This window comes from Pleuronectes platessa, chromosome 1 (genome assembly GCF_947347685.1).
Source record: "Pleuronectes platessa chromosome 1, fPlePla1.1, whole genome shotgun sequence".
NCBI classification, from domain to species: domain Eukaryota; kingdom Metazoa; phylum Chordata; class Actinopteri; order Pleuronectiformes; family Pleuronectidae; genus Pleuronectes; species Pleuronectes platessa.
In genome coordinates, this window is record NC_070626.1 from 6,514,439 (window position 1) to 6,539,089 (window position 24,651).

A 24,651-nucleotide genomic window follows, 5' to 3' on the forward strand; every position below is an offset into this window, starting at 1 on the left:
GCTCAGTGTGTCCGCTGCTGCCTCCAGGCTGCAGGCATGTTGAACACTCACACACACACTCACACACACACACACACACACACACATTATTGAAACAACAACATATACTGATTAACTTCATAGTGCATCATATAAGTCAAGTGCACTCCATTAAATAATCTTTACACCGTTTAATTACTTCAGGTACCATGTACAGCTCATAACGTTCATATGCTAGGCTGACATTTCACTGATAGTGGTATGGCTGCAAGGTTATATTGGTCTGTTTAATGCATGTTATTATGTTTCATTATTAAGAATACGTGGAATATATAGGTGTGTGTGTGTGTGGTCCAGGTTTTACTCATGTTGTGGGGACCTAAATGTGTTTTCACATTATGGGGCGTTAATCGTCCTTATAGGAACAAAAAAACAGATCCTACAACGTAAATCAATACAGTTTATGTTTTAATTGTAGGTTAGGCAACTAGGGTTTAGGTTAATTACCAGGAAATCAATATAAGTCAATTCAATGTCCCCTGAAAGAGAATGTAAATAAAATTACATATATATATATAAATAATCTGCAGAGGTGTGTGAGGAGCATTAGCCACTGACATGGATTTCAGTTTGGTAGAGTTGACAAAGGGATGTGATACAGAGTTTAAGAGTTAGCATGGGGGCCTTCTCTCTCCTCCTTCATTGATTACTTAAAAAGTCAAACAATACTGGTTGGACTGTAGTGGAGAGCAAGTACAAATATTTGCTTATCTATGTAGTGCAGTTAAAGTGAAAAGTACCTGAGAAGCAGGGAAAGACAGAAGGTGGTGTAGGTGTGTGCAGAGCGCCTGGGGCAGTGTTCCATCAGTTCTTGACCTCTACCTGAGGCTATAAAAAGTGCAGAAGATCTGGAACACCCCCGCTCAGTCTCCATGGACCCCATCCTTCTCAATGACCGCAGTCCTGCAGCTATAATGTCACATGTCATGAAGACCCTAGAGAGGCTGGTTCCACAGCACCTCAGGGCCATGGACTCACTGTTGGTTGAGTTTCAGGCCGACAGCGTTGTGGAGGATGTCATCACCTGCCGGCTTTACATAGCTTACATCGACCTGAAGAAGCCTGCACAGTGAGCATAATGTGCATCTACAGGAAAGGACAGAGCACGCAGTTCTTACTAAGGATGTCCGGGTCCTTTAATGTGTGCACTGGGCTGCTGCAGATGTTCCACCAGTCTGCAGAGGCCGGTGTTATCTTCTTTGCTGCTGTGTGCTACAAGGGAAGCACCGGGACTTATGGATGGTGCCAACATACCTGGCGAGCTGGAGAGGAAGGCATGCTCTGTGGCGGGATTGAAGCAGGACAGTGTGGAGACTGTGACAGAAAAGAGGATCAGCTTAAAGCTGTCACAGACAACCACTCTCATCCTCCCTACGCCGAGCTGAGGGGCTCAGGGGCCCGTTCAGCCACACACTCAACCAGACACGTGCCTCAGATCACTTGGGGGGCTCTTTCATTCCATCAGCCATCAGACTGCATAACGCCACAGCAGCCAGTATCTCCTACCTGCACTCACTGAGACTTACATTGCATAGACACATCTATAAACATGTGCATCTATTTATTGTATCTATTATTCCTATTTTATCTTATTAATATTATTATTTTATAAATTGACTGAGTATACATTGTAATGCAACGCTAATTAAATGTCTCATTACATTCAGACATTTTAAAATCAAGTACTACAAAGATTTGCAATAATTTACCACAGGGCTACATGGAGGTTTAAGAAGAAATAATTGTAATTTTGAATTCAAGTAAAGGATTCAGTAACCTATAAGTAAAATTAAAAAGATATGACTCCACTTTTGCTGGCCGAAGTAAAATTAAGTATATTTTTTAAACGTCACAATACTTTAACAATACGTTTTGAGCTACAAAATATCAGTTGTTACAATTTAGCTATTTTTATAATGTTTTGCTTTTGCCCTGTTGAAAGAAAAGTGTTAAATTGTATTGTTTGAATCATAAAAGATCAGATGTTATTTAAAAACATTTACAAAGAAAGTTGTCTATCCTTAAAACGTGAAAGTGTATATCTTCATGTGTCATTCTGACGAGTAAAAATGTATTAACAGTACAGATGTCATTAACTCAGTTAGTGCAGATCGATGGTTCCCTCACAGAAAGCTGCTCAGCCCCTCCTGAAGGTTTTTTCATCAGCAGATAAATAGAGGAGTCTGTCTGCAGGTGGAGCTGCACTCATTTGTTTCCTCTGAATGATGTTTATATCGTTCCCTGTGATGTTGGAGCGACCCTTAAGGGATTATAGTTGTAAAAATACACAACATGGATAAGGCTTTAATTCCACAAAAATCCTTATTGTGTACTTTCCAGCTAATTCCATGAACTGTAGAATTCAACAATAAGAAAGTTTTCCGTGAGTTACTTACTGAGCACATTGTGTGATGTGTATATTCAATGATCCATTTTCAATGACAGTTATTTTTAGTAATTCCAGCAGCTCAGCGGTGTCGCTCTGTCATCACAGCATCATATATTGATAATCATCACACATCTATGACTTGAAGGCTCATGGACCTACAGGCATCTGGCCACATCTGTGTCACAGAGGAGCACGTCACCAGATAACAATGCATGAGGCGATGAGTATCTGACATTTCAAAAGGATGCCACGAGCATTCCACAAACAAATTCATCATGACAGCAGAGGGAAAGAGGAATCTGCGTGTGAGCAGGAGTGAGTGAAGAGATGCCGAAAATGCTGCAAAGATTTAAAAACATTTTCTGAGAGGATCGGCTCTATCTGCAGGGTTTCGTTGTATCAGATCTGATCATATCGCAACAAATGGATTCAATCACCTTGAAAAAGCTTTTTATTTGAACTCAGAAGGTTCACACACAAATAAATCATTACACGGAAAAAATTAATTAATAAAACTCAAAAACTCAAGGCAACTTAATGCACTGGATCTCTGGAATTTTTTATACAACAAAAAATCTAAATTTTTTATAAAAGTCTTGCCAACGATTCATTTTTTGTTCAGATCATTTATCTTTAATAAGAGCATTACGTTTTCGGGTTGTCCATCTGTCTATTCCATTCACGTGAAAGTGATATATCAAGACTGCCTGAGGGAATTTCTTTCACTTTTGACCAGTTGTCATTTCGACCCAGATTTTTTACGATTAAGCATTTATGTTTCAGCAGTCAAAGGTCACAGTAACCTTATATGAATCTAGAAAAAAAGTATGTAGAAATATGTACACAGAAACAGCACTGTTCGGCGGAGGCATCCAACCGCAGTGTGGTTACTCTAGTTAGCTAAAGCACCTTGTAAGAATGTTTCTTGTCAATCCTCATGTCACGATATGTATCTTACCCGAACGTGACATCTCCAGCTCTTTCTTGGTTATAATGAACAGAACAGCTCAACCCATGGGTGAGTAAGCTCTCGTTTAATTCGACAGAATGAAATTATACAACCAGCGGTTAAAATAATAAATGAGTCCCACATAGGCTACATGTCTGTCTCTGGAGGGAAACAGGTTGTGCTTGTTTTAAACACCCGGTTCATGGGGAAATTGAGAAATCACATTATGTCTTGATAAGGTGGAAGGGACGGGGGTCTGAGAGTGGGATGGTTGCTATTTTCGATTCAGTCCAGGCCCCACAACCAAGCAGAATTAATAAATGATTACTTATTGCCTGAATGACCATATGCTATAAAGCTCACAGAGCAGAAATAGTATTTTCTTCAATTCTATTTCTTACCAAAATAAGAGTCTCTTCATGTACTCTTCCTGAGGAGAGACTGGATGGAGCGTACCTCCTGTGTATGTGTGAGGTAAGCATGAAAACTACATAATAATTATTGTAATATCACATCTTCATCGGGTTTCTGATCAGCATCAAACTCATCATCATCATCATCATCATCATCATCATCAACACCACACCATGGATAAAGTCATTTTCATTAAAAATCATCTGAGCAACATTTGAAAAAAGATTAAAGAGTTAAAAGCCAAACATCATCATGAGGCTGGATATATACTGGATCTAATAGTACATTACACTGACAAAAATAAAGACTCAAATAAATTATTAGAAGACGCACTATATATCATATATATCTGTGCATGGCAGGTGAATACATGTAAAAAGTCAGTCTCTCCATATCTCTCTCTCTCCCAGTATTTGATCGGTTTCCTGGTCTTTTAGGCGACCGAGCAGAGAAAAGTCTGGATCTGCATGCGACAACATTCTCCTGTACGTCTCTGATGGAGGGAGAGATTGAGCAGGTAGAAGACTGGAGAAGCTAGCAGATGTCTCCGCACTTCCTGCATGTGAAATCCTTCAATTTGGTGGAGAAGTAAACAACTTGTTTCCTCAGGGGTTCTCTTCTTCTGGTGCCTCATTTCTTGTCTCTCATTCAAATCTCCACATGTGACTGTGTGGAGAGGATCCCCCAATTACCCACAGTACCAAATGCCGCTTGGATAGAAATAATAAAAGAAGAACCAGGAGCGATCAGTTTAAGATTATTATGACTCTTTTCTTTGCCATTTCATGTTGATGAGTGAAAACAAAGATCTGCCTGCATTCTCTTCCTGCTTCTCTTCCCCCCCTCTCCATCTAGAAGTCCATGGAAATGGAGCGCTGTTGGGGATCAACTATGGTGGTGCTGTTACGAGCGCTGTTGCCACGGACACTGAGGGTTCCACAGGCTCCCGCCATCCCACCACCGATACCTCCAGCAATGCCACTTGGCCCTGCCATGCCCACTCCACCCGGCATTCCCATTCCTCCACCCGGCATTCCCATTCCTCCACCCATCGCCAATCCTCCTGTTATCCCCACTGGCCCTCCAATTCCTCCTCCTGCTATTCCTGATGGGCCTCCCATTGCTCCTCCACCTGCGGCTCCTCCTAACACTCCTCCGCCACCGCGGCCGTAGATCTCACATGGCATCTCCTCCGTGACGCGGTCCTCAATGACCTGCTGGTCGCAGTCGTGAGTCTGTGAGTGCTGCTTGTAGCCGTAGCAGCTCTTCTTGTAGCTGGCCGTGGAGTTGAAAGTCTTCATGGGCGGTGGCTTGGAGAAGTCGTTGTGGTAGGACAGCTCCATAGAGCTCAGGGTGGTGCGACTGTGCTTCATACTGCCACCACCAGTGGCCATGGAGCCTTGTGAGCCACAGTGATGCTCGTGGACACAGCGGGACAAGGTGGAGGAGCGCCGCAGCTTGTGGAAGCTGTCCAGCTCCTCAGACAGGTCAGCAAGGTCTGAGGAGATCTCCTTGTCCCGTAGAGAGAAGAGCTCGTAGTGCGGAGGGTCAAACACCTCTTGGAATCCAGCTTTGTTGAAAACACCGGGTCGACGTGCTACAACCTGGAAAAGAACCATTAAATTAAGTGATTAGGAGACCACTAGTTCTCACACTGATACCAAGACAACAGATGTAAGAACACGTATGACTCTCCTATGAGTAATACACTAGACCCTTTTGTTTATGAGAGATTTCTGTACTGCATTTTTGTCTATAATGCTCATAATGGATCTAAGTCAGTTAAGCTCAGCTCGGGAAAAAAAGTTGCATTTGTGCAGCGCTCATAATTTAGCAATGACTGTATTATAATTTGATGACAGATTCTTGCTTATGTTGCCAGATCACCGTCAATCATATCTGTTAGTTTAGAATATTTTGCATTATAAAAATAACCAATGTTGTCCATACTTTAGATTTTTACATTTTGAAGCCTCAGTTATGATAGTGTAGTTTCCATCAGAACGCACCGTAACTATGATGGTAGTTTGTAAGTCCTGAAATGATTTTCATACAGTTGCAGGGTGAGAATACTTCAACGCATCAAAACCATCTGCTCAGAGCCAAAAACCTCGAGATCCTTTAGAACATTTTTCACAATGTGTCACAGTCATAGATGGATAAATGTATTTAGAGGAGTCAGAGACAATAATGTAAACAACAGATTCAACAGACCAGGTATAAAACCTCTTTCTGGTTAAGTAGTGCCATGGGGTAATTTAAGGAAATCACAAACTGAAGTACAAATAGATGAAGCAAGTTAATAGAAAGATATTAAACCAGAAAGACAACTGGAACCAAACAATTACCTGTGCTATGCTAGTGTTTTATTTTATTTTTGTGATGGTCAGTAATGGTGTAAAATCCAAGGGATTTCTTTTTTCCTCTGTCTTTATAGCTAGATGTGGCCCCATCTGGTCTGGAATCCCACAATCCCTTTCAATTAAGTACTTCTATCTTTCTGGCTTGGTATGTTTTTCTGCCAGTCAACGCCAGTCACAGTCACAAAGGACGAGTTACCTTTTTTCTTGGCTGTTTCATTTGGACCAGGATGGAGATAATGAGAAGAACCAGAACGATCCCTGAGGAGATACCAATGACAGTGCCATGGGTCTTAGTGATCTGATGGAAAAGCCCCTTTGATCGCTTCTCTGCAGATGACAAGGGGGCAAGAAGAGAGAATAAGAAAACAAAATAAAGTCATGGAAAACAGAAAATGTATACGTATGAGAAGGAACAAATAAATCAAACCTAAAATAGAAATTAACCACAATAAAATAAACGGGCGATGATTGGCAGAGAGAGGATAATCACCTTTGCAGTGGTTTTCATCCCATGGGTAGACACAGTTCTGGACCCCATTGCACACCAGAGAGTTGTTAATACACATGTTGCTATGGCAAAAAAACGAACTGGCCGAACATGGAGCTGCAGGCCGAAAGAGACAAGAGAAAACAGCATTTGTCAAAACAAGCAGAAAAGCCACAGCTTCCAGTTCAGAGTAAAAGATGACGACACTGAGATAAGGACCAGAAGCTACCCGGATAATAATTGCAAAACAATAACGCAGATAAAATAACCATTTGGCGGCAGAAATCTGTAGTTGCGTGTAATAAAAGATAAAACGTTCTATTATGTTCTGAAAGCTCAGGTCTAATGGAGACAGATCACACAAAGCCACACATCCCCATTTCCTGCAGAAACATCATGTGACATCAGGGACTAATGAAGGCAGGAGATGGCAGCTTCACTGAGCTGCAACCTCCACGTCAAGGGAGTGTGAGAGAGGGGGGAGAGGGGGAGAGCAGTTGGGTGTGTGGATAATTTTACAATAGGGACAGGAGGAGAGGGGCAATAAAGAAAAAGAATAAAAGAAGACAGGGGGTTGGGGGGTAAGGTAGAAATGGCTCTGGACCAACAGGGTGCGCAGATGGTCAGGCAGGTGCCATGAGAGACCCAACATTAAAGTGAGTGTTAGCGTATGAAGGCTGAGATGGCAGAGACGGAGATGAGCAGTAATTGAAGCTGGCTGCTGGGCTCAGGAGATCGATGCACTGCCAGTCAGAGGAGAGAGCGTGGCTGAGGGATGAGGCTGATACCTGGGTCCTGCTGTAGATTTGGAGCCACAGTAAAAGCTATGGGAAGTCTGGATTTAATGTATGGCCACAGATGGGTGAACTGGACATTAGTTGAAAAGCAGTGGCGTCATATTCTGCTGCAGCCCAGAGGAAGTCATTTGATATAGATTACATTTGATACGATATACATTTTTGATATAGTGGAGGACTGCCAATCTCTCACAGACCTTCCATAATTGAGCTGAGCAATCAACTAAGCACGCAGTCAGCCATATTAATTAGTTTGAACTGAACGTTAATTTACCTTCTGTACACTGCAAATTAAGAAATTACGCTTTACAACCAGGCATGTTTGTGCAGCTAATTAGATTTGATGCCTGTCAAAGTCCAAACCTTTATTAGATCTAAGACAACACGATGTCTAAGACAAGTGGCAATCTGAAACCAGCCGTTCATGGAGCAACACAGTTGTATCACCAACAACTCTCTTGACCGCTCCATGTAATCTCTGTGTGTGTCACCACTTTTTTGCACTTGTGAGAGAAGGACATTCAGTTTGCAAGTTCACATTAGAAGCTACTATTTAAAGCTAATTTTAAAATGATCTTAATGGTTTTATATGTGAAGTCCTATTATCAATTCAACCCGTATTATATTCAAATCTTAACAATTTCATTGATCCATTCCTTTGCTATGGAACATCCATAGGGGCGACATCCAGGATTTCTCCAGTTGGTCGAACCAACTTTTTAAAAACTGAATTTGCTGGCCAGTGTGTCTGGTTTTATTGTTTTGTCACCAAGGAGACGAAATTGTGCGTGTAATGGTGGAGCAGAAAGTGGCAAATTCACCAATATTTCCGACATCTCACACCAGAATGAGGGAACCAAGGTACCCAGCTGACTTTTACACTTCCAACATTCCATTTCACGAAGTCTAATTGGTTTCCAGTAATATCTGTGTATTATATCCTTTTGGATACATTTCTCTCTAGCTCCTCTTGGGTTTCTTTCCATGTTTGCTATAATATCTGACCACATTTTACTTTAAGGTACTACGGCCTTTTTTGGTTCTTGTAACATTGAACCTCTTTCTCTTATGATATATACAAGTCTACAAACTATCCTTTCCAAGCCCCCTTGACAAAAATGTTCCTTGTCTCTTGTTTAGCAGAGGCAGACACACTCTGAATCTTTATCACAACTGAAACAGATTGTGGTTTGCTCCACCAGCTTCACTCTGTTATGCGGTCCACTGTGTTGAGAGCTCCGAGCCTGCAGGCTTCTTCTGCCTCAGGGTTAAATAACTTTGACAAAGGGTCATGGATGTACAGTATGTGTGTGTGTGTGTGTGTGTGTGTGTGTTGAAGATGTGTGTGAATGCGTTGTGTGAGCGCCCTCCCCATCTCCCAGTCAGCCTGTAGACGAGGTCAATCCCGAGACACTATGATCACTTCAACACTGATTATACATCTCCCGCCTTCAAAATGTAGTTCCTCAGAGGGTGTCAACGACGCCTCGCCCTATCCCCCCCACAAGCTCACAACTCACATCTGAAGGTATGCGAGCTGTGTGTGTGTGTGTGTGCGTGCGCAGGAGGGAGAGTGCATGTGTGGATTTAGGAAAGTCTTAATATGTCTGGTTTGCATTTCAGCGGTGGCTCTGTCAGAAGATTAGAGCACATTAAGGATGATGGAGTGTGAAAGGCAAAACTCATCTTGTTCTCCGAGTGACAAAGATTAATGGTTGTCTCTGACCTCCGAGTAAACTGGGAGCTGGTGGCTGACTCTCACCGAATAAAGTTTGGGAGTCATTCACTTCAGACTTCTCGAAGATGAACTGTGTGATCAGAATTAATGAGCAACCGAATGGTCTGAAGGATTCTCAGAGTAAAATAAAACCCATCCTTGCTGGAATCTAAAATGCCATTAAGTGCTGACTGAAATGGTTATGGCTTTGCTGATGAAAACTACGTACGCCTTCACCCAGGGTTTCAGAAGAGCGCAAGAGAATGTGGCAATTAATATCTCCCTCTTTTCAGGCATTTAATGAAAATATTATGGTGCACCAACAGAAACAGACATTTCTGTCTCCTTATGTTCAACCTAATTTGTTTTAATTTCCCTTTTTCTTTAAAAATTAAGCCTGATGTATAATTATTCCCAGGAGATCAATTAAACCCAATCAGCTTCTCTTTTAACCAAAATAGAGAAATAAATTAAAAAAAATATGTCTATATTAAAAAACATATTAATCTGGTACAGCAAAAAATTGTTTATGGGAAAAAACATGAATAATTGTTTGGCCTTCTTCCCCGAAAAGATCCTTCAGTGTTTGTTAGTAGCTAGGGAATCAGACAGAATGTGGAACCTCATACAGCAACTGTTTTTCTGTGTGTGGGTAATGTGGTGACTGGTTTTTGATGTTATAATAAAGTGATAATTTATGCTCCTTATGTAGTCTATGATAGTGGTTATCAACTATTCCCAACAAGTAGTTAGGTAGTGGTTTAATCACAAGGGACACATTTAGTCTAATCCCTGTCAATGTGTGATAAAGAGACGGGGCGTTTAATGGTCAGTGATAGGACATTAAAATAAGTCTCTGATTGTCGTCTCCCTCCCTCGACTCTGTTGGTGCTCCTGCCTGCTAACTTTTCTGCTGCTAGCGTTAGCACTAAGCCGGTGTAGCTTTACCTGGTAATAGGTAGCACTGGCCTGGTATTATTGGTGAACAATGAGCAGTCTTAATTTTTTTTAAACTTTTTAGTCGAGGATGTGAATCTGGTCATTTGGCCACATTTTTCTGGCTCTTACTTCACGTGTGCTGATTTAGTTCCCACACTGCAGGGTTAAAGTCACACATGACAACTGCTTGTCACTTACAGCAGCACCCCCTACTGCATATATGCTGTAGATGCCCCTGCCACTGCTTAGTTACTGTACGGTGCTAAACCCACAGATGAACAACTCGTCTACAACTATTCACAGTGTCAACTAATGGTTTTGATAGTCGACTAGTCGTGTAGTCTGTGACACACTGCTACACAGTTATAGGAGGCAATGGGAGCTGGGACAGTGTTTTGTCTTTCACTGACACAGCTACAGTGTTTGGATAAATAAGGCAGAACTTGACTTTGACCAAGATGACTGGTACTCACGGTCAACAAAGGAAGTGAAGAGCATGCGGAACCGGCTGAGTCGACTCTTCTCATCGGCCCACATTCGCACAACTCCCACGCCGTTATCCAACATCACGTCATTGGCCACGGTGCTACAGAACTTGGCCTTGAGGTTCTCGATGGCACTGCTGCCGTCGTACACGGCCACAAAGTTCTTCTTGCACTCATTAGAGTGTTCCATCTGGTACTCCATGAAGCGCAGGTAGATCTGCAGACAAGGTGAGAGATGGATATCAGTGTGGAGGCTAACAAATGCGCCAACGCTACTGCGATCTTTAGTCTCACCTCACAGCTGTCTGAACATAATCAGCAGCTGAGGGCTTATGAGGGCAAATACATGAAAAATATGCTTTAATCGAATCAGGTGGAAGAGAGTCCCTGGAGAGCACTGGGATAGGAACAGGTTACACAGTTTAGAAGATGGATAGAAGATGCTCCGACAGACAAATCAAATAACAACCAAGTAAATCGAATCTAATTTGAGATGCAAGCATGCATTATTCACATACTGATGGCTGGCTACTTAATTAAACTTTGAAAATATCTGACATGAGTACTCCCTGCTCTATCTCCTTCCCCATGTCTCTTAGCTGTGTCTCAATTCAGAGAATACCACAGGGACTGAAGAGCAGTGAACTGAACGATGAACGCTGCAGTGATATACCAGCAGGAAATTCAGGCCTGTTTCATAATGTTGAAATGTTCACATGATCCATGTGACGATAACAATCCAACCACAACTGCTTAGTAAATCAGTCTGATGGAGTGATCATATGCTACTTTAGGGAGGATGGGGATTTCGTGATGTGACGGTTTAACAGTTCACTGGAACCAATTTCTCAGTCACTGACTATATCATTTTTCTCAGCAAACATCTTAAACTGTCAGCCAGTGTAAAAAAAACACTGGCGTAACTAATAACATTAACTTGCTCATCTAAATGGAAGGCATCATTAATAATGTTAATAATTACAACACATTATGGTGGCTGATGGTGTGGCAAAAATATGAAGAAGTGTAAGACAGGACAGCATTTCCTTCTGTTCTCTGTTTGCCATAAAAGTAGATACATCTTATGAACAAGGAGTCAAACTGTCCGGACAAACATTTACATCTTGTTAAACCACAATTGAATAAATAATGTATTTAATGTGTATAGTGTGTGTGTGTGTGTGCCTTAGAAGATTATATTCATCATTGTGCTTTTATAATATGCAATCACCTATATTGATAAATTGTTTTGTTTGTGTTAGATTAGAATGAGCCCTTCAAATCGACACTGGGATCAGGACCTCTTCCACAGAACCCTAAACCATCATGTTTCTATACTAGCCCAGAAAACCAAACACTGGCTCTAGAGGGGCGATTCTATCTGCTAAACACAGTGCTGTGTGAAAGAAGTCGTTTTAGCTGTTCCAGCAAATGATACTTTCTGAAACATGCTCATTGCCTTTGAGCCAATTCTTGACCTCACCATTCACTAATACCGCCTTTCCAAGATTTTGACCAAATACCCGACAAGCAAAGCACATTTTAGTTTTGAAAAAAAAAGTATTGCAGCCGTTTAAAGCTCTGGAACCAGTTTTGTTGGAAGCTCTTCTTTGGGTACCAAACTGGTCATGCTCGAGTAACGCTAAAATATGCTAAACTCATCTGTGCCCGAAGGCCACTTAAATTTCTCCTTCATGCTTGTGAAAGGAGGCGTGAGGGGAGGGGTATGCAGCAACCTTGCTTTTGTTCATATTCTAATAGATCTAAATATCTTCTGTGAAAAGCTCTGATGAATCGTGTCAGTAACTTACATGAACACCACCGTGACCTGGCTGCATGGCAGTGTCATGAGTTAGCCTCAGATGAAATGCGCACATCAAGCACACAGGCACCTGTGACCATGCAGCAGTTAAGTAGCTGCTCTCATGTTGCTGCTGGATGTGCTGCTCTGTACCTTCTGCTCCGCCGAGCTAATTTCTGGTTAGGCAACTCAGTGCTGCTGCTAAATTCAGATGCTCTTAACGGCTGCCTCACACTGCACATGTCGGACCAGTGAAATATCTGTGGGCGATGAATCTGTGTCTGTGTGGGAGGAGTGTGTGTGTGTGTGCGTGTGTTAGTCATGCACTTGTGTTCACATGTGTGTGCATAAAAATATTACTTTGTACACAAATTTGTAATTGCTTACAGAACTGTATGTGACAGTGTATTATGTAATCTGTGACTGAATGTGTGCATCTGCTCTTTTATACTTCATTAGATGTGTGTGTGTGTGTGTGTGTGTGTGCGTGTGCGTGTGTTTGTGTGAGTATATTATGGCCAGTGAATAGCATATCAGTGTGCTGATGACTCATTTAGTCATGAGGGAGAAACAGAGCAGCTATGAATTGAGGCTTGCCCGGCTATGGTTATCATTTCAGTGGGATTTCAGATGTCTTCTCATAAACATCATAAATTATGAGAGCACATCAGTAGTCACTCTGTTTTTTTTAAAATAAAATTGATTTGTCTGTGTTGCTTTTCCCCCATGCTAGGCCTTTCTGTGTATTCACACTGCTCACAACCTTCATGTATTGAATTACAATCAAAACAATAGGAGAGGATTTGTTCCCAGTGACTGGAGCGCACGTTACTAGAGCACATGCACTCACTCAAAATGGTTGAATGAGGAAAACCACTCCAGGCTTTTATAGATCTACATCCACTTGACTGATTGTTTACTTAATTAATTACCTTTGGAACAGAACAGATCTGAATGTGACTTCACATTAATTAAAACAGATAGAAAACAACGTAAGGTTATTCTAGTGTTGAGAAAAGAAATTGTTGTGTGTGTACCTGAACGTGGCATCTAACGTAGATCTCTATCTTATTCTTCGGGTGACAGCGAATGCAGGTGAATGTTGTGGGTCAAAGTTCACCAGAGATGAAATCTATATGAAGCCAGACTGCGCGTTGGCCTCGCCACAGAAAGCAAATGCTTCTTTCTCTTCCTGGCTCTCACAGATTGGAAGTGCTTGTGCAGCCTTTGCCTTTCTGTTCCATTCACCACTGCTACATTCGAGCATTCATTTCTCAGGGATGGAAGCATGTAATTGTCAGCCACATTTGAAGAAGCCTTCGAAGTGGGACAGTCTGACTGTGCACTTTGCGTCTCCGTCACCTGGAATCTGTGCACGACAGCAATGTTTGTGTGTGTGCGCGTGCATTCCTGCTACTGGCCTAGATGGAACTTATTATGTTGGAAACACTGGAAAAATGTGAAGTGCAGGAACAACTAAAGTGACAGATGATGGGAACATATTGAAAGTACACAGGGTAACTTTAGAGTTGACTCCGCAATGATTGAGAATTTCTGAGCGGTTCCACTTGATGAGAAATTTCTAAATCATTTTCTCGTCATTTTCCTTTTTTGGATAACCTTTTATATATCTGTTCTGAGATAGACTACAGAGTGCCTGAGTCACTAGTGAGGGATTTTGTATCACTTGCTGTGACGTTAACCCTGATAACAATAATAAGACATCATTAGGGCTTTGACCAAACAGATTTCTGAGCAGCTTGTGATCAAAACCATACAGCTCTTACAAAGCACTGAGACGGATGAGCTGTATGGATACTGAAATATAACTAAACATAACTGAGAACAATGGTACTCATGAGTCAAATGTAAAATTTAAAAAATCCAACATTGTTCAGTCTTTCAGTGCAGCCAATGTCAGTGGCTTTAACAAATATTTCCTAGAGAGATGAATAATGTCCTTGAGTGCTTTAACAGTGAGAAGTCAGGATGTTTAGAGATTTTTTATCACAACTACATGTTATAAATAAAGTCCTGTATTTTTTTTGTCAAAATACAACCAAAGACCAGACCTACAGCTTTATTGAAATAGATTGTTGTGAAAGTATATAGCGAACATGAGCCACAACATCCTCCCTACAGTGTTCTCTCATACTAACCTTGGACTGAGGGGGAGCCCTGATGGTCCAGATACAGTCTAGAGCATCACCAGGCTTCACCCGTTCTTCCTCTTCCACCTGACTAGAGCGAATAATCCCATCCCATCCGCCAATTTCAAACTGACAGTCTGGAGGAAGAAAGAAGAAATGTGAAGGAGAGGAAAGAAGGAAAAGGTGTGGGAGAGAGGAAGGGCTCACACAGAGGTACAAGAGTGGCAAAAAAGAAGAAAGAAAGGGAGAAAACAGAGAAACAGAGTGAGGAGCAGAAAGAAAAGAGGAAAAGGTGTAGGGTGAGGCGCAGAGCATGACCAACAGGGAGAGATGAAGGATTTATTCAGATAAGTAAAGAGTTTAGGGTGGAGCTGCAGTGAGCGCAGCAGATCAGGATAAAAAGACAACAAGAAAACAGTGGAACAATGGCAGCGAGACAGGGAGAGAATCGCAGGATAAAAGAAGTGTGTGTTCTTTCATGTGTATAAATGTGTGCACATGCGTGTTTGTGTGTCTTTTTCCTTTCATGTAAAATGGTGCTTGTAAAGATACATTTGTGTATTTAACATTCACGTCAGAGACAAAGATAGCCTCCGGTAAGCTTCCAACCACAGAGGAGCCCTTCAAAAAGAATCGAAGACAAACCAATGAAATACTGAGGAGCTTACCTGGTATGGGGTTTAGCAGTCCACCCACGTGCAGATGGAAATCAGGGTCTGGAATGATAAGATTTGGAGGCACATCACTCTCAATCCACACGGCAGAAATGCGTAAGCAGAGAACACAAGATAAGATCCTATTAAGGGAGGACAGATAAAGCTGAAAAGGCTCTGTTTGAAGCTAATGTCTGTCACAGGATGGGAGACGCTGATTTCTAGGTACATTGGGTTCAGACTCAGGAGCCGTTGAACATTCTGTTTACTGAGAAGCAAGAAAAAAGGAAGGGAGGAGGCCTAAGACGTTTGAAATATTGAAAACTGCATCGGTGATCTGTGGATGTCCAGCCTGCTGATAGTCTCTTTTTTATTGCCTTTCAGACCTGGTGTTAACATCCGTCCTGACTGATCCAATCATATGTGGTCAGCACCAAGTACATGTCTGAACACACCCAGATGCTGCTTGAATGTGTAATGAGATCTGATTTAAAATAACACATTCAAAGATGGGCTTGGACGCATTTGGCCATCTTGTTTTCACTGTGAGAACCCAAATACATCCTGGGCCACATGTGAAGGACCACCTCCTCAGCTTAATTCCTCTGACCTGCAACATTTTCCCAGCGAACGATTCTCAGTTGAATTGTTTGTGACCCTCACCACAAAATCAACACGATGATAAACACATTTCTAAAATTGGTGACACTTTCATCACAGCAGAGCTGCACGAGATTCACTCAGCACCTCGTGACTCCTCTCTCTCAACCTCTCTCCTTCTCACTCCTGCCAACACACGCACACAGGCAAACTGTAAACTCAGACTGGGTAGAAAAAATACATGACTTGGTCTTCACAAACACAAATGACAGTCAAGTTTATTTGCATTCCAGTGGTGGGAATAGGAGACACATTCAGGATGCATTATAATGACAGTTATAAGTCTTTTACTCTGTCACTTGTGATCTGATCTCTGAGGACAGATGTTAATACCAGGTCTGAACAGGGACTTGAGTCAGAAATGTGTGTAAAAAGTCAAAGGGTGTAATGGAGTTGAATTAAAACAGTTTGGGTGTAAATACCTGCAATGAAGGTGTACTTGATGCGGAAGCCAAGGCCCTCCAGCTCCTCGTCACTGGTGAACTTGATCCACATGAACCGGCCCGTTGACGTGACCAGGCCCGGGTTCTTTCCACCACAAAAGCGATCAATCATCGGTGAGAACCCAAACGGCCCATCACGGATTTCTATGTGATCAAAGCGGCACTCAAACGAGGGCTCAATGTAGTAGTTCTTATCGAAAGCCAGCTGAATCCTTTGTCTAGGGAGAGCTTGGGTGAACAATGGAGAGAGGAGAAAGAAAGAAAAACCGGGGGGGGGGGGGAATCCATGATAAGGATAATATAAAATGTTGTTTTTACAGGCACAACGACAAATCAACTTGGAATTCTAAAGCAGAGACTAAATAGTAGAGACAGATGTGGGTTCATGGTGTTGAAGTTGACCACTGTAGGTTGTTGCTGCCACCTTTGTACGTCAGTAAGTTGGCTCAGACCTCTGTGCAGGCTTCTATCATATAGGCACATAAAGCCTTATTCAGCCAATGAATATGAAGCATGGCATCTAGTAAGGTTGGCTCTGACTTTTCCTGAATGTTAGTACTCCTTACAGCATCATTCAAATATGAAGGGATCTATTTAAAGAAAGAGCCACAATGATCGAGCAACATTTATTAACGGGAAGGAGAATTGTTTCGTAGCAATTATGGTAAAAACTATTGTGAACACATTTCTAATTGCAAAAGCATGAAATAACAAAGTCAGCTAATATTTCACCATGATGGTCTCTTAAACATGAACAAGAAGGTGGATGTTCTCATTTGCAAGCATGCGTCACGTCATGCACAGGACACACACACACGCACACACAGGAAGTATTTGTCAAGGGCAAGTAGAGCCTGCCTTAGGAGATGAATCATACTAAATAAAGATGCTGGTGATGGGGAAGCTGTGAATCATGGTGAAGCCAAACACGACCCATTAGGAGAATAGAAAGAGCGAGTTCAAGGGTGGAACATGTGTATATGTTACAGCGTGGAACTGCAGTAAAATAATACAGAAGAATCTCTTCTCTCTGTGTGACTCTGGGTCTCACTTCTTGTCTTTGAATTTGTTATCCCTCTCTGCTTGAATGAGCAGCTTGTTCTCCTGCACTTCCTGCTCTCGGTCTGTCCCTTCCCTGGTGTGTTGAGTCTCATTCTCTGTGTAACTTTCAATCTCACTCAATCTGTCACACACACAAACACACACACACACACCCACGCACATTCACATTCACACACACACACACACACACACACACACACACACACACACACACACACACACACACACACACACACGCACACACGCACACACACACACACACACGCACACACGCACACACGCATGCACGCACGCACGTCACAGCTTGATAGAGAAAGCGCATCAAGTATAATCACTCGATCTATTGAGATGATGAACTGGGGGACACGACACAATCAATGATCATCACTAACCACAAATCATGATTACAAAGCAATCTGATTAGCACTTTCGCCAATCGTGAGCATCTCTCGGTTGCTATAAGAGGCAGAACAAAAGGCTCAGCACTGCAGCTCGGATATGAATATGACTCAGGCCATTCAAGAACGAATGATGGCAAATGATAGGTTCCATCTGTTGCCTCCCAGACCGACTGTGGTGCACCACTGCACGCAGCCCACTGAGCTGACTGTGACAGTCCCTGCTTATTCTTCAGAGACGGAGCTGGGCTTGCTTTGTCCACAGGGGGAGCCCTTGAGCCATGTGTAAAATATATCACCCACCACGGCAAGGCAAACATCTCATCTGCATGAAAGAGAGTGCTTTACCCTCATGGACAAACAGGTCATCAGTTTATTATGAGAACAAATCAACCAATGTCCCAGACCTCTCCTCCTATAGCTGCTAATGATGCTTTTCATTATGCTTCCAGTGCAGCAGGTCACTAATTCACTGATGGATGTGATTATTGGTGATAAATGCTAAAGGGATGACACAGATTTTTGCGATTCAGAGTATACACCGTTAAATCTAAGTCGTGTAGTCGGCAGATGTTCCATCTCTTTTTATGTTTCATTCAATAGCGGTGTCTTCTACCCTGCCTATAGAGATGAACACAGCACCAGCCTGATGAGGCCATAAGTCAGGGATAAGCACAATGCGCTACTTTCCATCATTTTCAAAGGGCTTTATCCGTGAGGTGAAAAAAAAAAACAGAATGGCTCATTCAGAAAATATCAGACTTGTTGCCCTCCAGAAAATTGAAGACAAAAATCAGATAGGGGCAAGGTTATATGAAACAATGTCAGTCCGACGAATGACATTCACTGAAAGAGGCAGTGCGCTGAGAGGCAGGAAACCATGTCAGTTGCTCTGCTACCAAACAGAAAAGGAAGTGTTCAGAGGAAATAAGAGCCAGTTTTACCTTCCAGGATATAGGTACACTCCTTGTTGGGTGGGTAGGTGTTGGGGTAGTTCGGCGACGTGAACACCCCGCCATTGATGTTACGCACCCACGTGCCACAGTCATTCTGGTTGGGGCTCTGGGCGCCATGTTCGCTCTGGACCTCTGAAAGCAGAAAGGAGAACAGACAGACTGATTGATTATTGAGTTGGGGGATGAATGAGGTAGAGTGACTGACAAAAAAACTGATAGGGACTTAAGAGGCAGGAAAGAAAGGACAAAATTGAGAACGGAGCCATTTTGTTTTATGATACAAGTGAAGATAACTCCTCCTGATTTCAGACCAGTCAGAGTCAGTTTGGGCGAAACAACATTAACAGGAGAGAAACGTACTCAAGCTGGAGCTTACCTTTAGATCTCTGTGCCAGAGCGAAACCCTCTTCTATTAGGAAGAAGAGTACCAACGCTGTAAAGAAGAGATATTACACATTAGCCACAGGTGACATAAAACGCACTTTAAATCTTTATGTTCAACTTATTCAGCAGCCATAGAGTGTGTAACCATATGCAGTATTGATTTCAGCAGACCGTGACAAATAGTGAGCACAACATACATATCGACTCAGTTTAAAGTAAATCTCTGAAAAAGGATTAGACCTTTGAGAGAAAAGATAATCCTATAATGTAGTATGCAGTAGTAATGTATATGTCATCATATCACTGCCAATAGAAATCATTCACGAATGAGCAGTAGTGAAAATCATACTGTGTTTAGTGATGAATCATCTTGACAAATGAGTAAGACTGAAGATATTGAACATGGAGCATTAGGGAGTTGCAGAGGCTGAATTTCACATTTCTAACTGTGGACCAGCGGGTTGAGTAAAGCAAAACCTAGAGGTCCCTGAGAGGCAGTTTGCTTTGCAGGCAATAGTCCAACACAATTACAATACATATTATATACACGGCACAGATCCATCAAACCGTCACTATCTCCAAGGATCACGATAGGCCCAGCTCTAATTTTTTTTTTTTTTTAATTAGCAGAAGGAACAAAGAACAGTTTGTATCTGTCAGTGCTCCCATTAGGTCCTCAGCCATAATGGGACCTTCAACATTTAATAGATGCCATGGATCCAAGACAAGTGTCTGTGCCTTTGCCTAAGCGATGGCCCTAACTTCAAACAGATGCCAAAGATCACGAGACTAAGCTCCAGCAATCTTATGGCACAGCCGGACAATTGTCACCAGTTTGTTCCTGTTTTTACCATGACAACTCTCAAACCAGCAAACCCCAGGGAGAGAAAGGACAGACCCAGTAAAAGAAGAACAAAAAGTTTTCATCAATGTCAACTGCTGTCATGTAATTAAATGTATGATATGGTCCAGTGATACTAATCTAACTATTGATATTTACCAATCTTCTACTTGTTATCGACTATATGTCAGCTCCCTGACACACAGCATTAATGAACTGTTCCCATCCATTGGTTACATTCTGACTGCATGGCTCAGTTCTCAATGAACTGAACTATGGCTGCAAATTATTGTTTTCCAGACGGACTTCCAGATGAACTGATTATTGGTTTCTAAATTCTCAATAGAGAAGCTGGAACCATTGCATCTGCGAAAAAACGAACAATTCACTCATCATCAAAACTGTGTTTAAAATCTTAGTTAGTTTGTTTCAGCTTATCAGTTTTATCTTCAGCATTACAATAAAATTATTTTTATTGTAAAACATGATATTAATTGTAAAGAATTTAAGTGGTTTAGGGAAGAACTGTAAACGTCAGTAGCAGGGATGGTAAAGTAAAAGTATAAGAGCCTAATATAACAATTAAATAATATATGTGCAGCAGTTGCTGGGGAACTTACACCTCCACTTGCCATAATAGGTACGTAATGGTTAACAGGACATCATCACCTCTCACCCAAGCCACTTGACTCTCACCCACTAATCTAACCCACTAAAGCTTGAGTATAAAAAACAGGATTACAAGCTCAGAGGATTATACAGCGCTGATGAGGAGACAGGCATTTGGGCTGAACATGACTACAGACAATAGGTGAAATATGTTGTATTACAATGATATCTGCACCAAGGGGTGAGCATGTTACAGCTTCCACTGGCTCGCTCTGATAAGCTGCTGTAGACCTGATCCCCACTGAGTTCATAATAGGTTGGCCCACTCACAGTAAATTAGAGAGCGAGCATGAGCCTGGCACATTGCATAATGGAACCCAGGAAGGAAGGAAGGAAGGAAGGGAGGAAGGATGGGGGGCTGAGAGACTGAGAGAAAGGGAGAGAAGGATAAGAGGGGGTTCTAATGAAGAATAATGCACGGTTAACATAAGCAGTGAATACAGCTGCACAGTGGACCAGCACATTTAAATGGACTCATTTTGAAAGACACACAATCACCCCCACCCCCCAGGATCCTCATTACTTCTGTCTCCAGTATCGTAGGTGGATACTATGAACCACCGCGGGAACGTTTACAGAGCAGACCTCCCAAATAATAACAAGTGGAAGATCAAATTTTTTACTGAAGCTCATGAAAGCCCATCGCTAAAGCTGCAGAGAGAGGGAACTAGAGCAGGGCAATAAAAGAATATGAATGAATATATAACAAAATTTTCATCAATAGCAATATAACAAAAGTCCATGTAATGCTAATGCCCAGTGAGAAGGTATAACACATACTGATCTACCTCAGATTTGTTAAAAGTTTTACTGTTTATCAAGCGTCATACTCTGCTCATAAAGAAGAGCCTTTACCCCGGAGCACAAGTCATAAAAGATAAAAACCTGACATTTGTCATAACAATTATCAATATCAACTGATATATTTTCATCCATATCGTCCGGGCCCAGCAGGAACAATGCAAACAAGCTATACGGCAGGCAAAATGGGATCTAATCATCTTTTCACCAGCGCCTGTGTCTGGAAATGTTAACAAATCTAAATCTGTAAAAGTTATGAACACCTACCTGTGCTGCACTCAAAATATATCAATGATGTTCTGCTCACAGCTACACAGCTAACAGTATACATTTGGACATATAACTGGTCCCTGCGTATGAACTGTGGCCCCGAGTTAGAAAAATCCTACATCCACCACTGCACCAACTGAGGAGTTGCAACCATTGTCAGGTAAAAACAAGAGAAGACATTATGAACGTTCATTAATGGATATAGATAACAAACAGTATCAAGCACCACACTACAAAGCATCGCAATAAACACATTACCTCATACTCTTTATTTTCTTAATCCTCACACTCATACTCTAGTTTAGGTTGGGTCTGCAGGACACCTCCTAAAAAAATGCATTGTCTAATCCCGCTGAGATGTTTCATGTAACGCCGGCTACTCTTAAATAAGGACAAGAACAGTTACTGCGGGTAGCTAGGTCTTGTCATGTGACATCTTTTCTGACGTCACACTGGCTGCAGTTCAGCCACGGTTCTGCGGCGGAGCTACTCCTGCCACAGCTGCTTGTACACAGGGTTAACTTGAAAATGGCCATAAACAATATCATTTTTACTGTGATGTGGGTTTGCCTTGAGAAGTTTTACCTGTTGTGCATCAGTCACGTGGTGTGTGTGAGAGAGAAGAAGACCCAGAGAGAGAGAGACTACTGCCCATCACCTGGAGTTCTTTAAACTAACTTTTGATTAGCCTTTGTGGGGTTTCTGGTAGAACTACTGTATTTCCTTGTATAATAGTAGTCCTGGTTACTCAAATAAATACCAGTACTAGACAGAATGTATCTTCTGCTCCAGCAAAAATTTGACAATAAAACCCCCTAAAAAATTGAACCAGTCAACAGAAATGCTGGTATGCTTTTAGAGTGGTGGTGCAAACATTTATGTTCTTGACATTTTGGACTGATAAACATTCAAACTAATCTGAAAGATATTTTTCTTTGTATATTATGTTGTGAACCGCACGCAAAACACGAACAAAAACCGCAAGACCTTGAATCTCTAGAAGCGCGGCTGAAGCGCTGCAGGTTTAATCCGTTAACATGGGCGCGTGTGTGCATCATATACTGGTGTGCATATAACACAACACAGCCAACACATATCTACCTGTATATAATACCTGTATATACACACAGCCTACACATATCTACCTGTATATAATACCTGCATATAACACAGCCTCTACCCCAGATCTACATGAACTCTCCATGAAAGCAGCACGAGCTGTCGCACAGCAGCTGCGGCGCGGGCCTCAGGTGTTGATGGCGCGAGACACGGGCTGGAGCCGTGCGCGTGCAGAAGTGTATCGCGCGCAGCACAGCGGACACGCGCTGATTGGACAGATTCATGGAGACGTGATGGCTGCTGTGAGTAATGAGAAGTAACACGAGCTGAGTTGACTTCTATTCACAGAATCAAATGTTTTATGTGATTTCGAATCAAAATATGTCACCGGAAATCCTCCTGTGCTTCTTCCTTCCGTCTCCACAAAGTTTTTTGTAGAGAAGGTCGGAAACACGTCTCCCTGGTGGTTGATCGGCCCATGTGTGGGCTTCAGATCATGTTTGACCTCAAGTGTCCATTAGAGCCATGCATCTCAGTTTAATGGACAGAGACGCTCAAACCTGCTGCTACACAAACCCTCTGCTTCCTCTGCTGCTGCCTTCTCTCACTCGAACAGTGAAACATCTGGGATCAGGTGAAGTCAGTTTTAGTTGCTTTCCCCTCGCAGAGACTGAACGTGCTTCAAACCCAACCGGTGTGTCTCCCTGCTCAATGAGAGGCGTAGCAGAGGCTGCCACTGGAGAGGTGCATTACAGACCACTGGTTAATGTCGATGTCAGTGGAGGCAAGAGAAAATCAAGATTTCCAATAAAAAGTCACAAGAACGCCACTGGATGCTACAGAGAACGCAAGTGGACATTGATCCGAGGACACTTTGCATATCGTTACCTGCAGATCGTCATTTCTGTCTCAGGTGATCAGAAATACATAAAAACGAGGACTTTGTTTTACGATTCACGCCTTAATGTTTGATGCGTGTTCGAATCTCAATCAGCTGCAGATGAAATATCCACCGCCCTAACAGGAGAACATGAAAAAAGAACTGATGGATGCATGTATGACTCCAAGCTTTAATACTAATAATAAATAATGAACTGTGGGCTCTTCCAGCCCAAAGCGCCGGACCCTGACGCGCACCACACGACTCCTCGGCAGCTTCTTGTCACTCACCTCTCAGCATCTCCTCTCCCGGTGTGAATCCAACCCCAGCAGCCGCTTCTTTCTCTCTAAAAACAACCTGCTCCTCCGTCCATCTCAGGGAGCGCTTCACTAAATCCAACTTTTCTGCGCCAACAGTAAATCCATTACGCAGAGCCACGCTTCAGAGGACAGCAGCGGCACCAGAGTCACTCCACGGTCCGCGACTCAGCTCGCGTTGAGGCTGGAAGATAAACGCTGCTGCAGTGCCTTTTAGCCAGGCATCATCACTGCACACACAGGGACCACAGCGGAGGTGGAGACATGTGGAGATGGACTGATCCTGACGCGCTCTAGAAGAGGTAGGTATCCAGAGGACGCATATGGATGCAGGGTGGATGGAGACAGAGAGAGGTGAGTACGGAGAAGAGGATGAGGAGAAAGAGGAGGAGAAAGAGGAGGAGAGTGTCTGAGCTCCGTCTGTGACCAAACTCACAAACGCTCCTGAACCAGCCTCATTTATGCCGTGGGCGCAGCTGACATCAGTGAGTCGCTGTTAAGGAAGACACACTGAGGACATCCCTGATCCGGTCCTCTCTTTCAAAATAAGACAGTACCAATGAAATCATAGCTCGTTATATTAAAATAGGTAAAACAAAGGAGGAGAAGGGAACACATGACACTAATCACACTAGGGATTTTTGCTATTTGCATTGTTTTGGGATTTATAATGGACAAGTGCAATAGCTTTGTTATGTTTTTAGACAGAGTGAACAACACATACTTCG

General features: G+C 42.4%; 1 protein-coding gene across 1 annotated transcript; it reads right to left on the bottom strand.

Moving 5' to 3' along the window:
* Positions 1-2,870: 2,870 nt before the first annotated feature.
* On the bottom strand, positions 2,871-24,343 carry LOC128437835 (neuropilin and tolloid-like protein 2). Its single transcript, XM_053420125.1, has 10 exons — positions 23,897-24,343; positions 19,079-19,135; positions 18,691-18,834; positions 16,266-16,514; positions 15,199-15,246; positions 14,540-14,667; positions 10,568-10,796; positions 6,645-6,758; positions 6,351-6,481; positions 2,871-5,395 (listed from the first exon to the last, which is right to left on the bottom strand). The coding sequence occupies exons 1-10, from the start codon at positions 23,904-23,906 to the stop codon at positions 4,643-4,645; spliced, it is 1,863 nt and encodes a 620-aa protein (XP_053276100.1). The 5' UTR covers positions 23,907-24,343; the 3' UTR covers positions 2,871-4,642.
* Between the last annotated feature and the right edge of the window lie 308 nt (positions 24,344-24,651).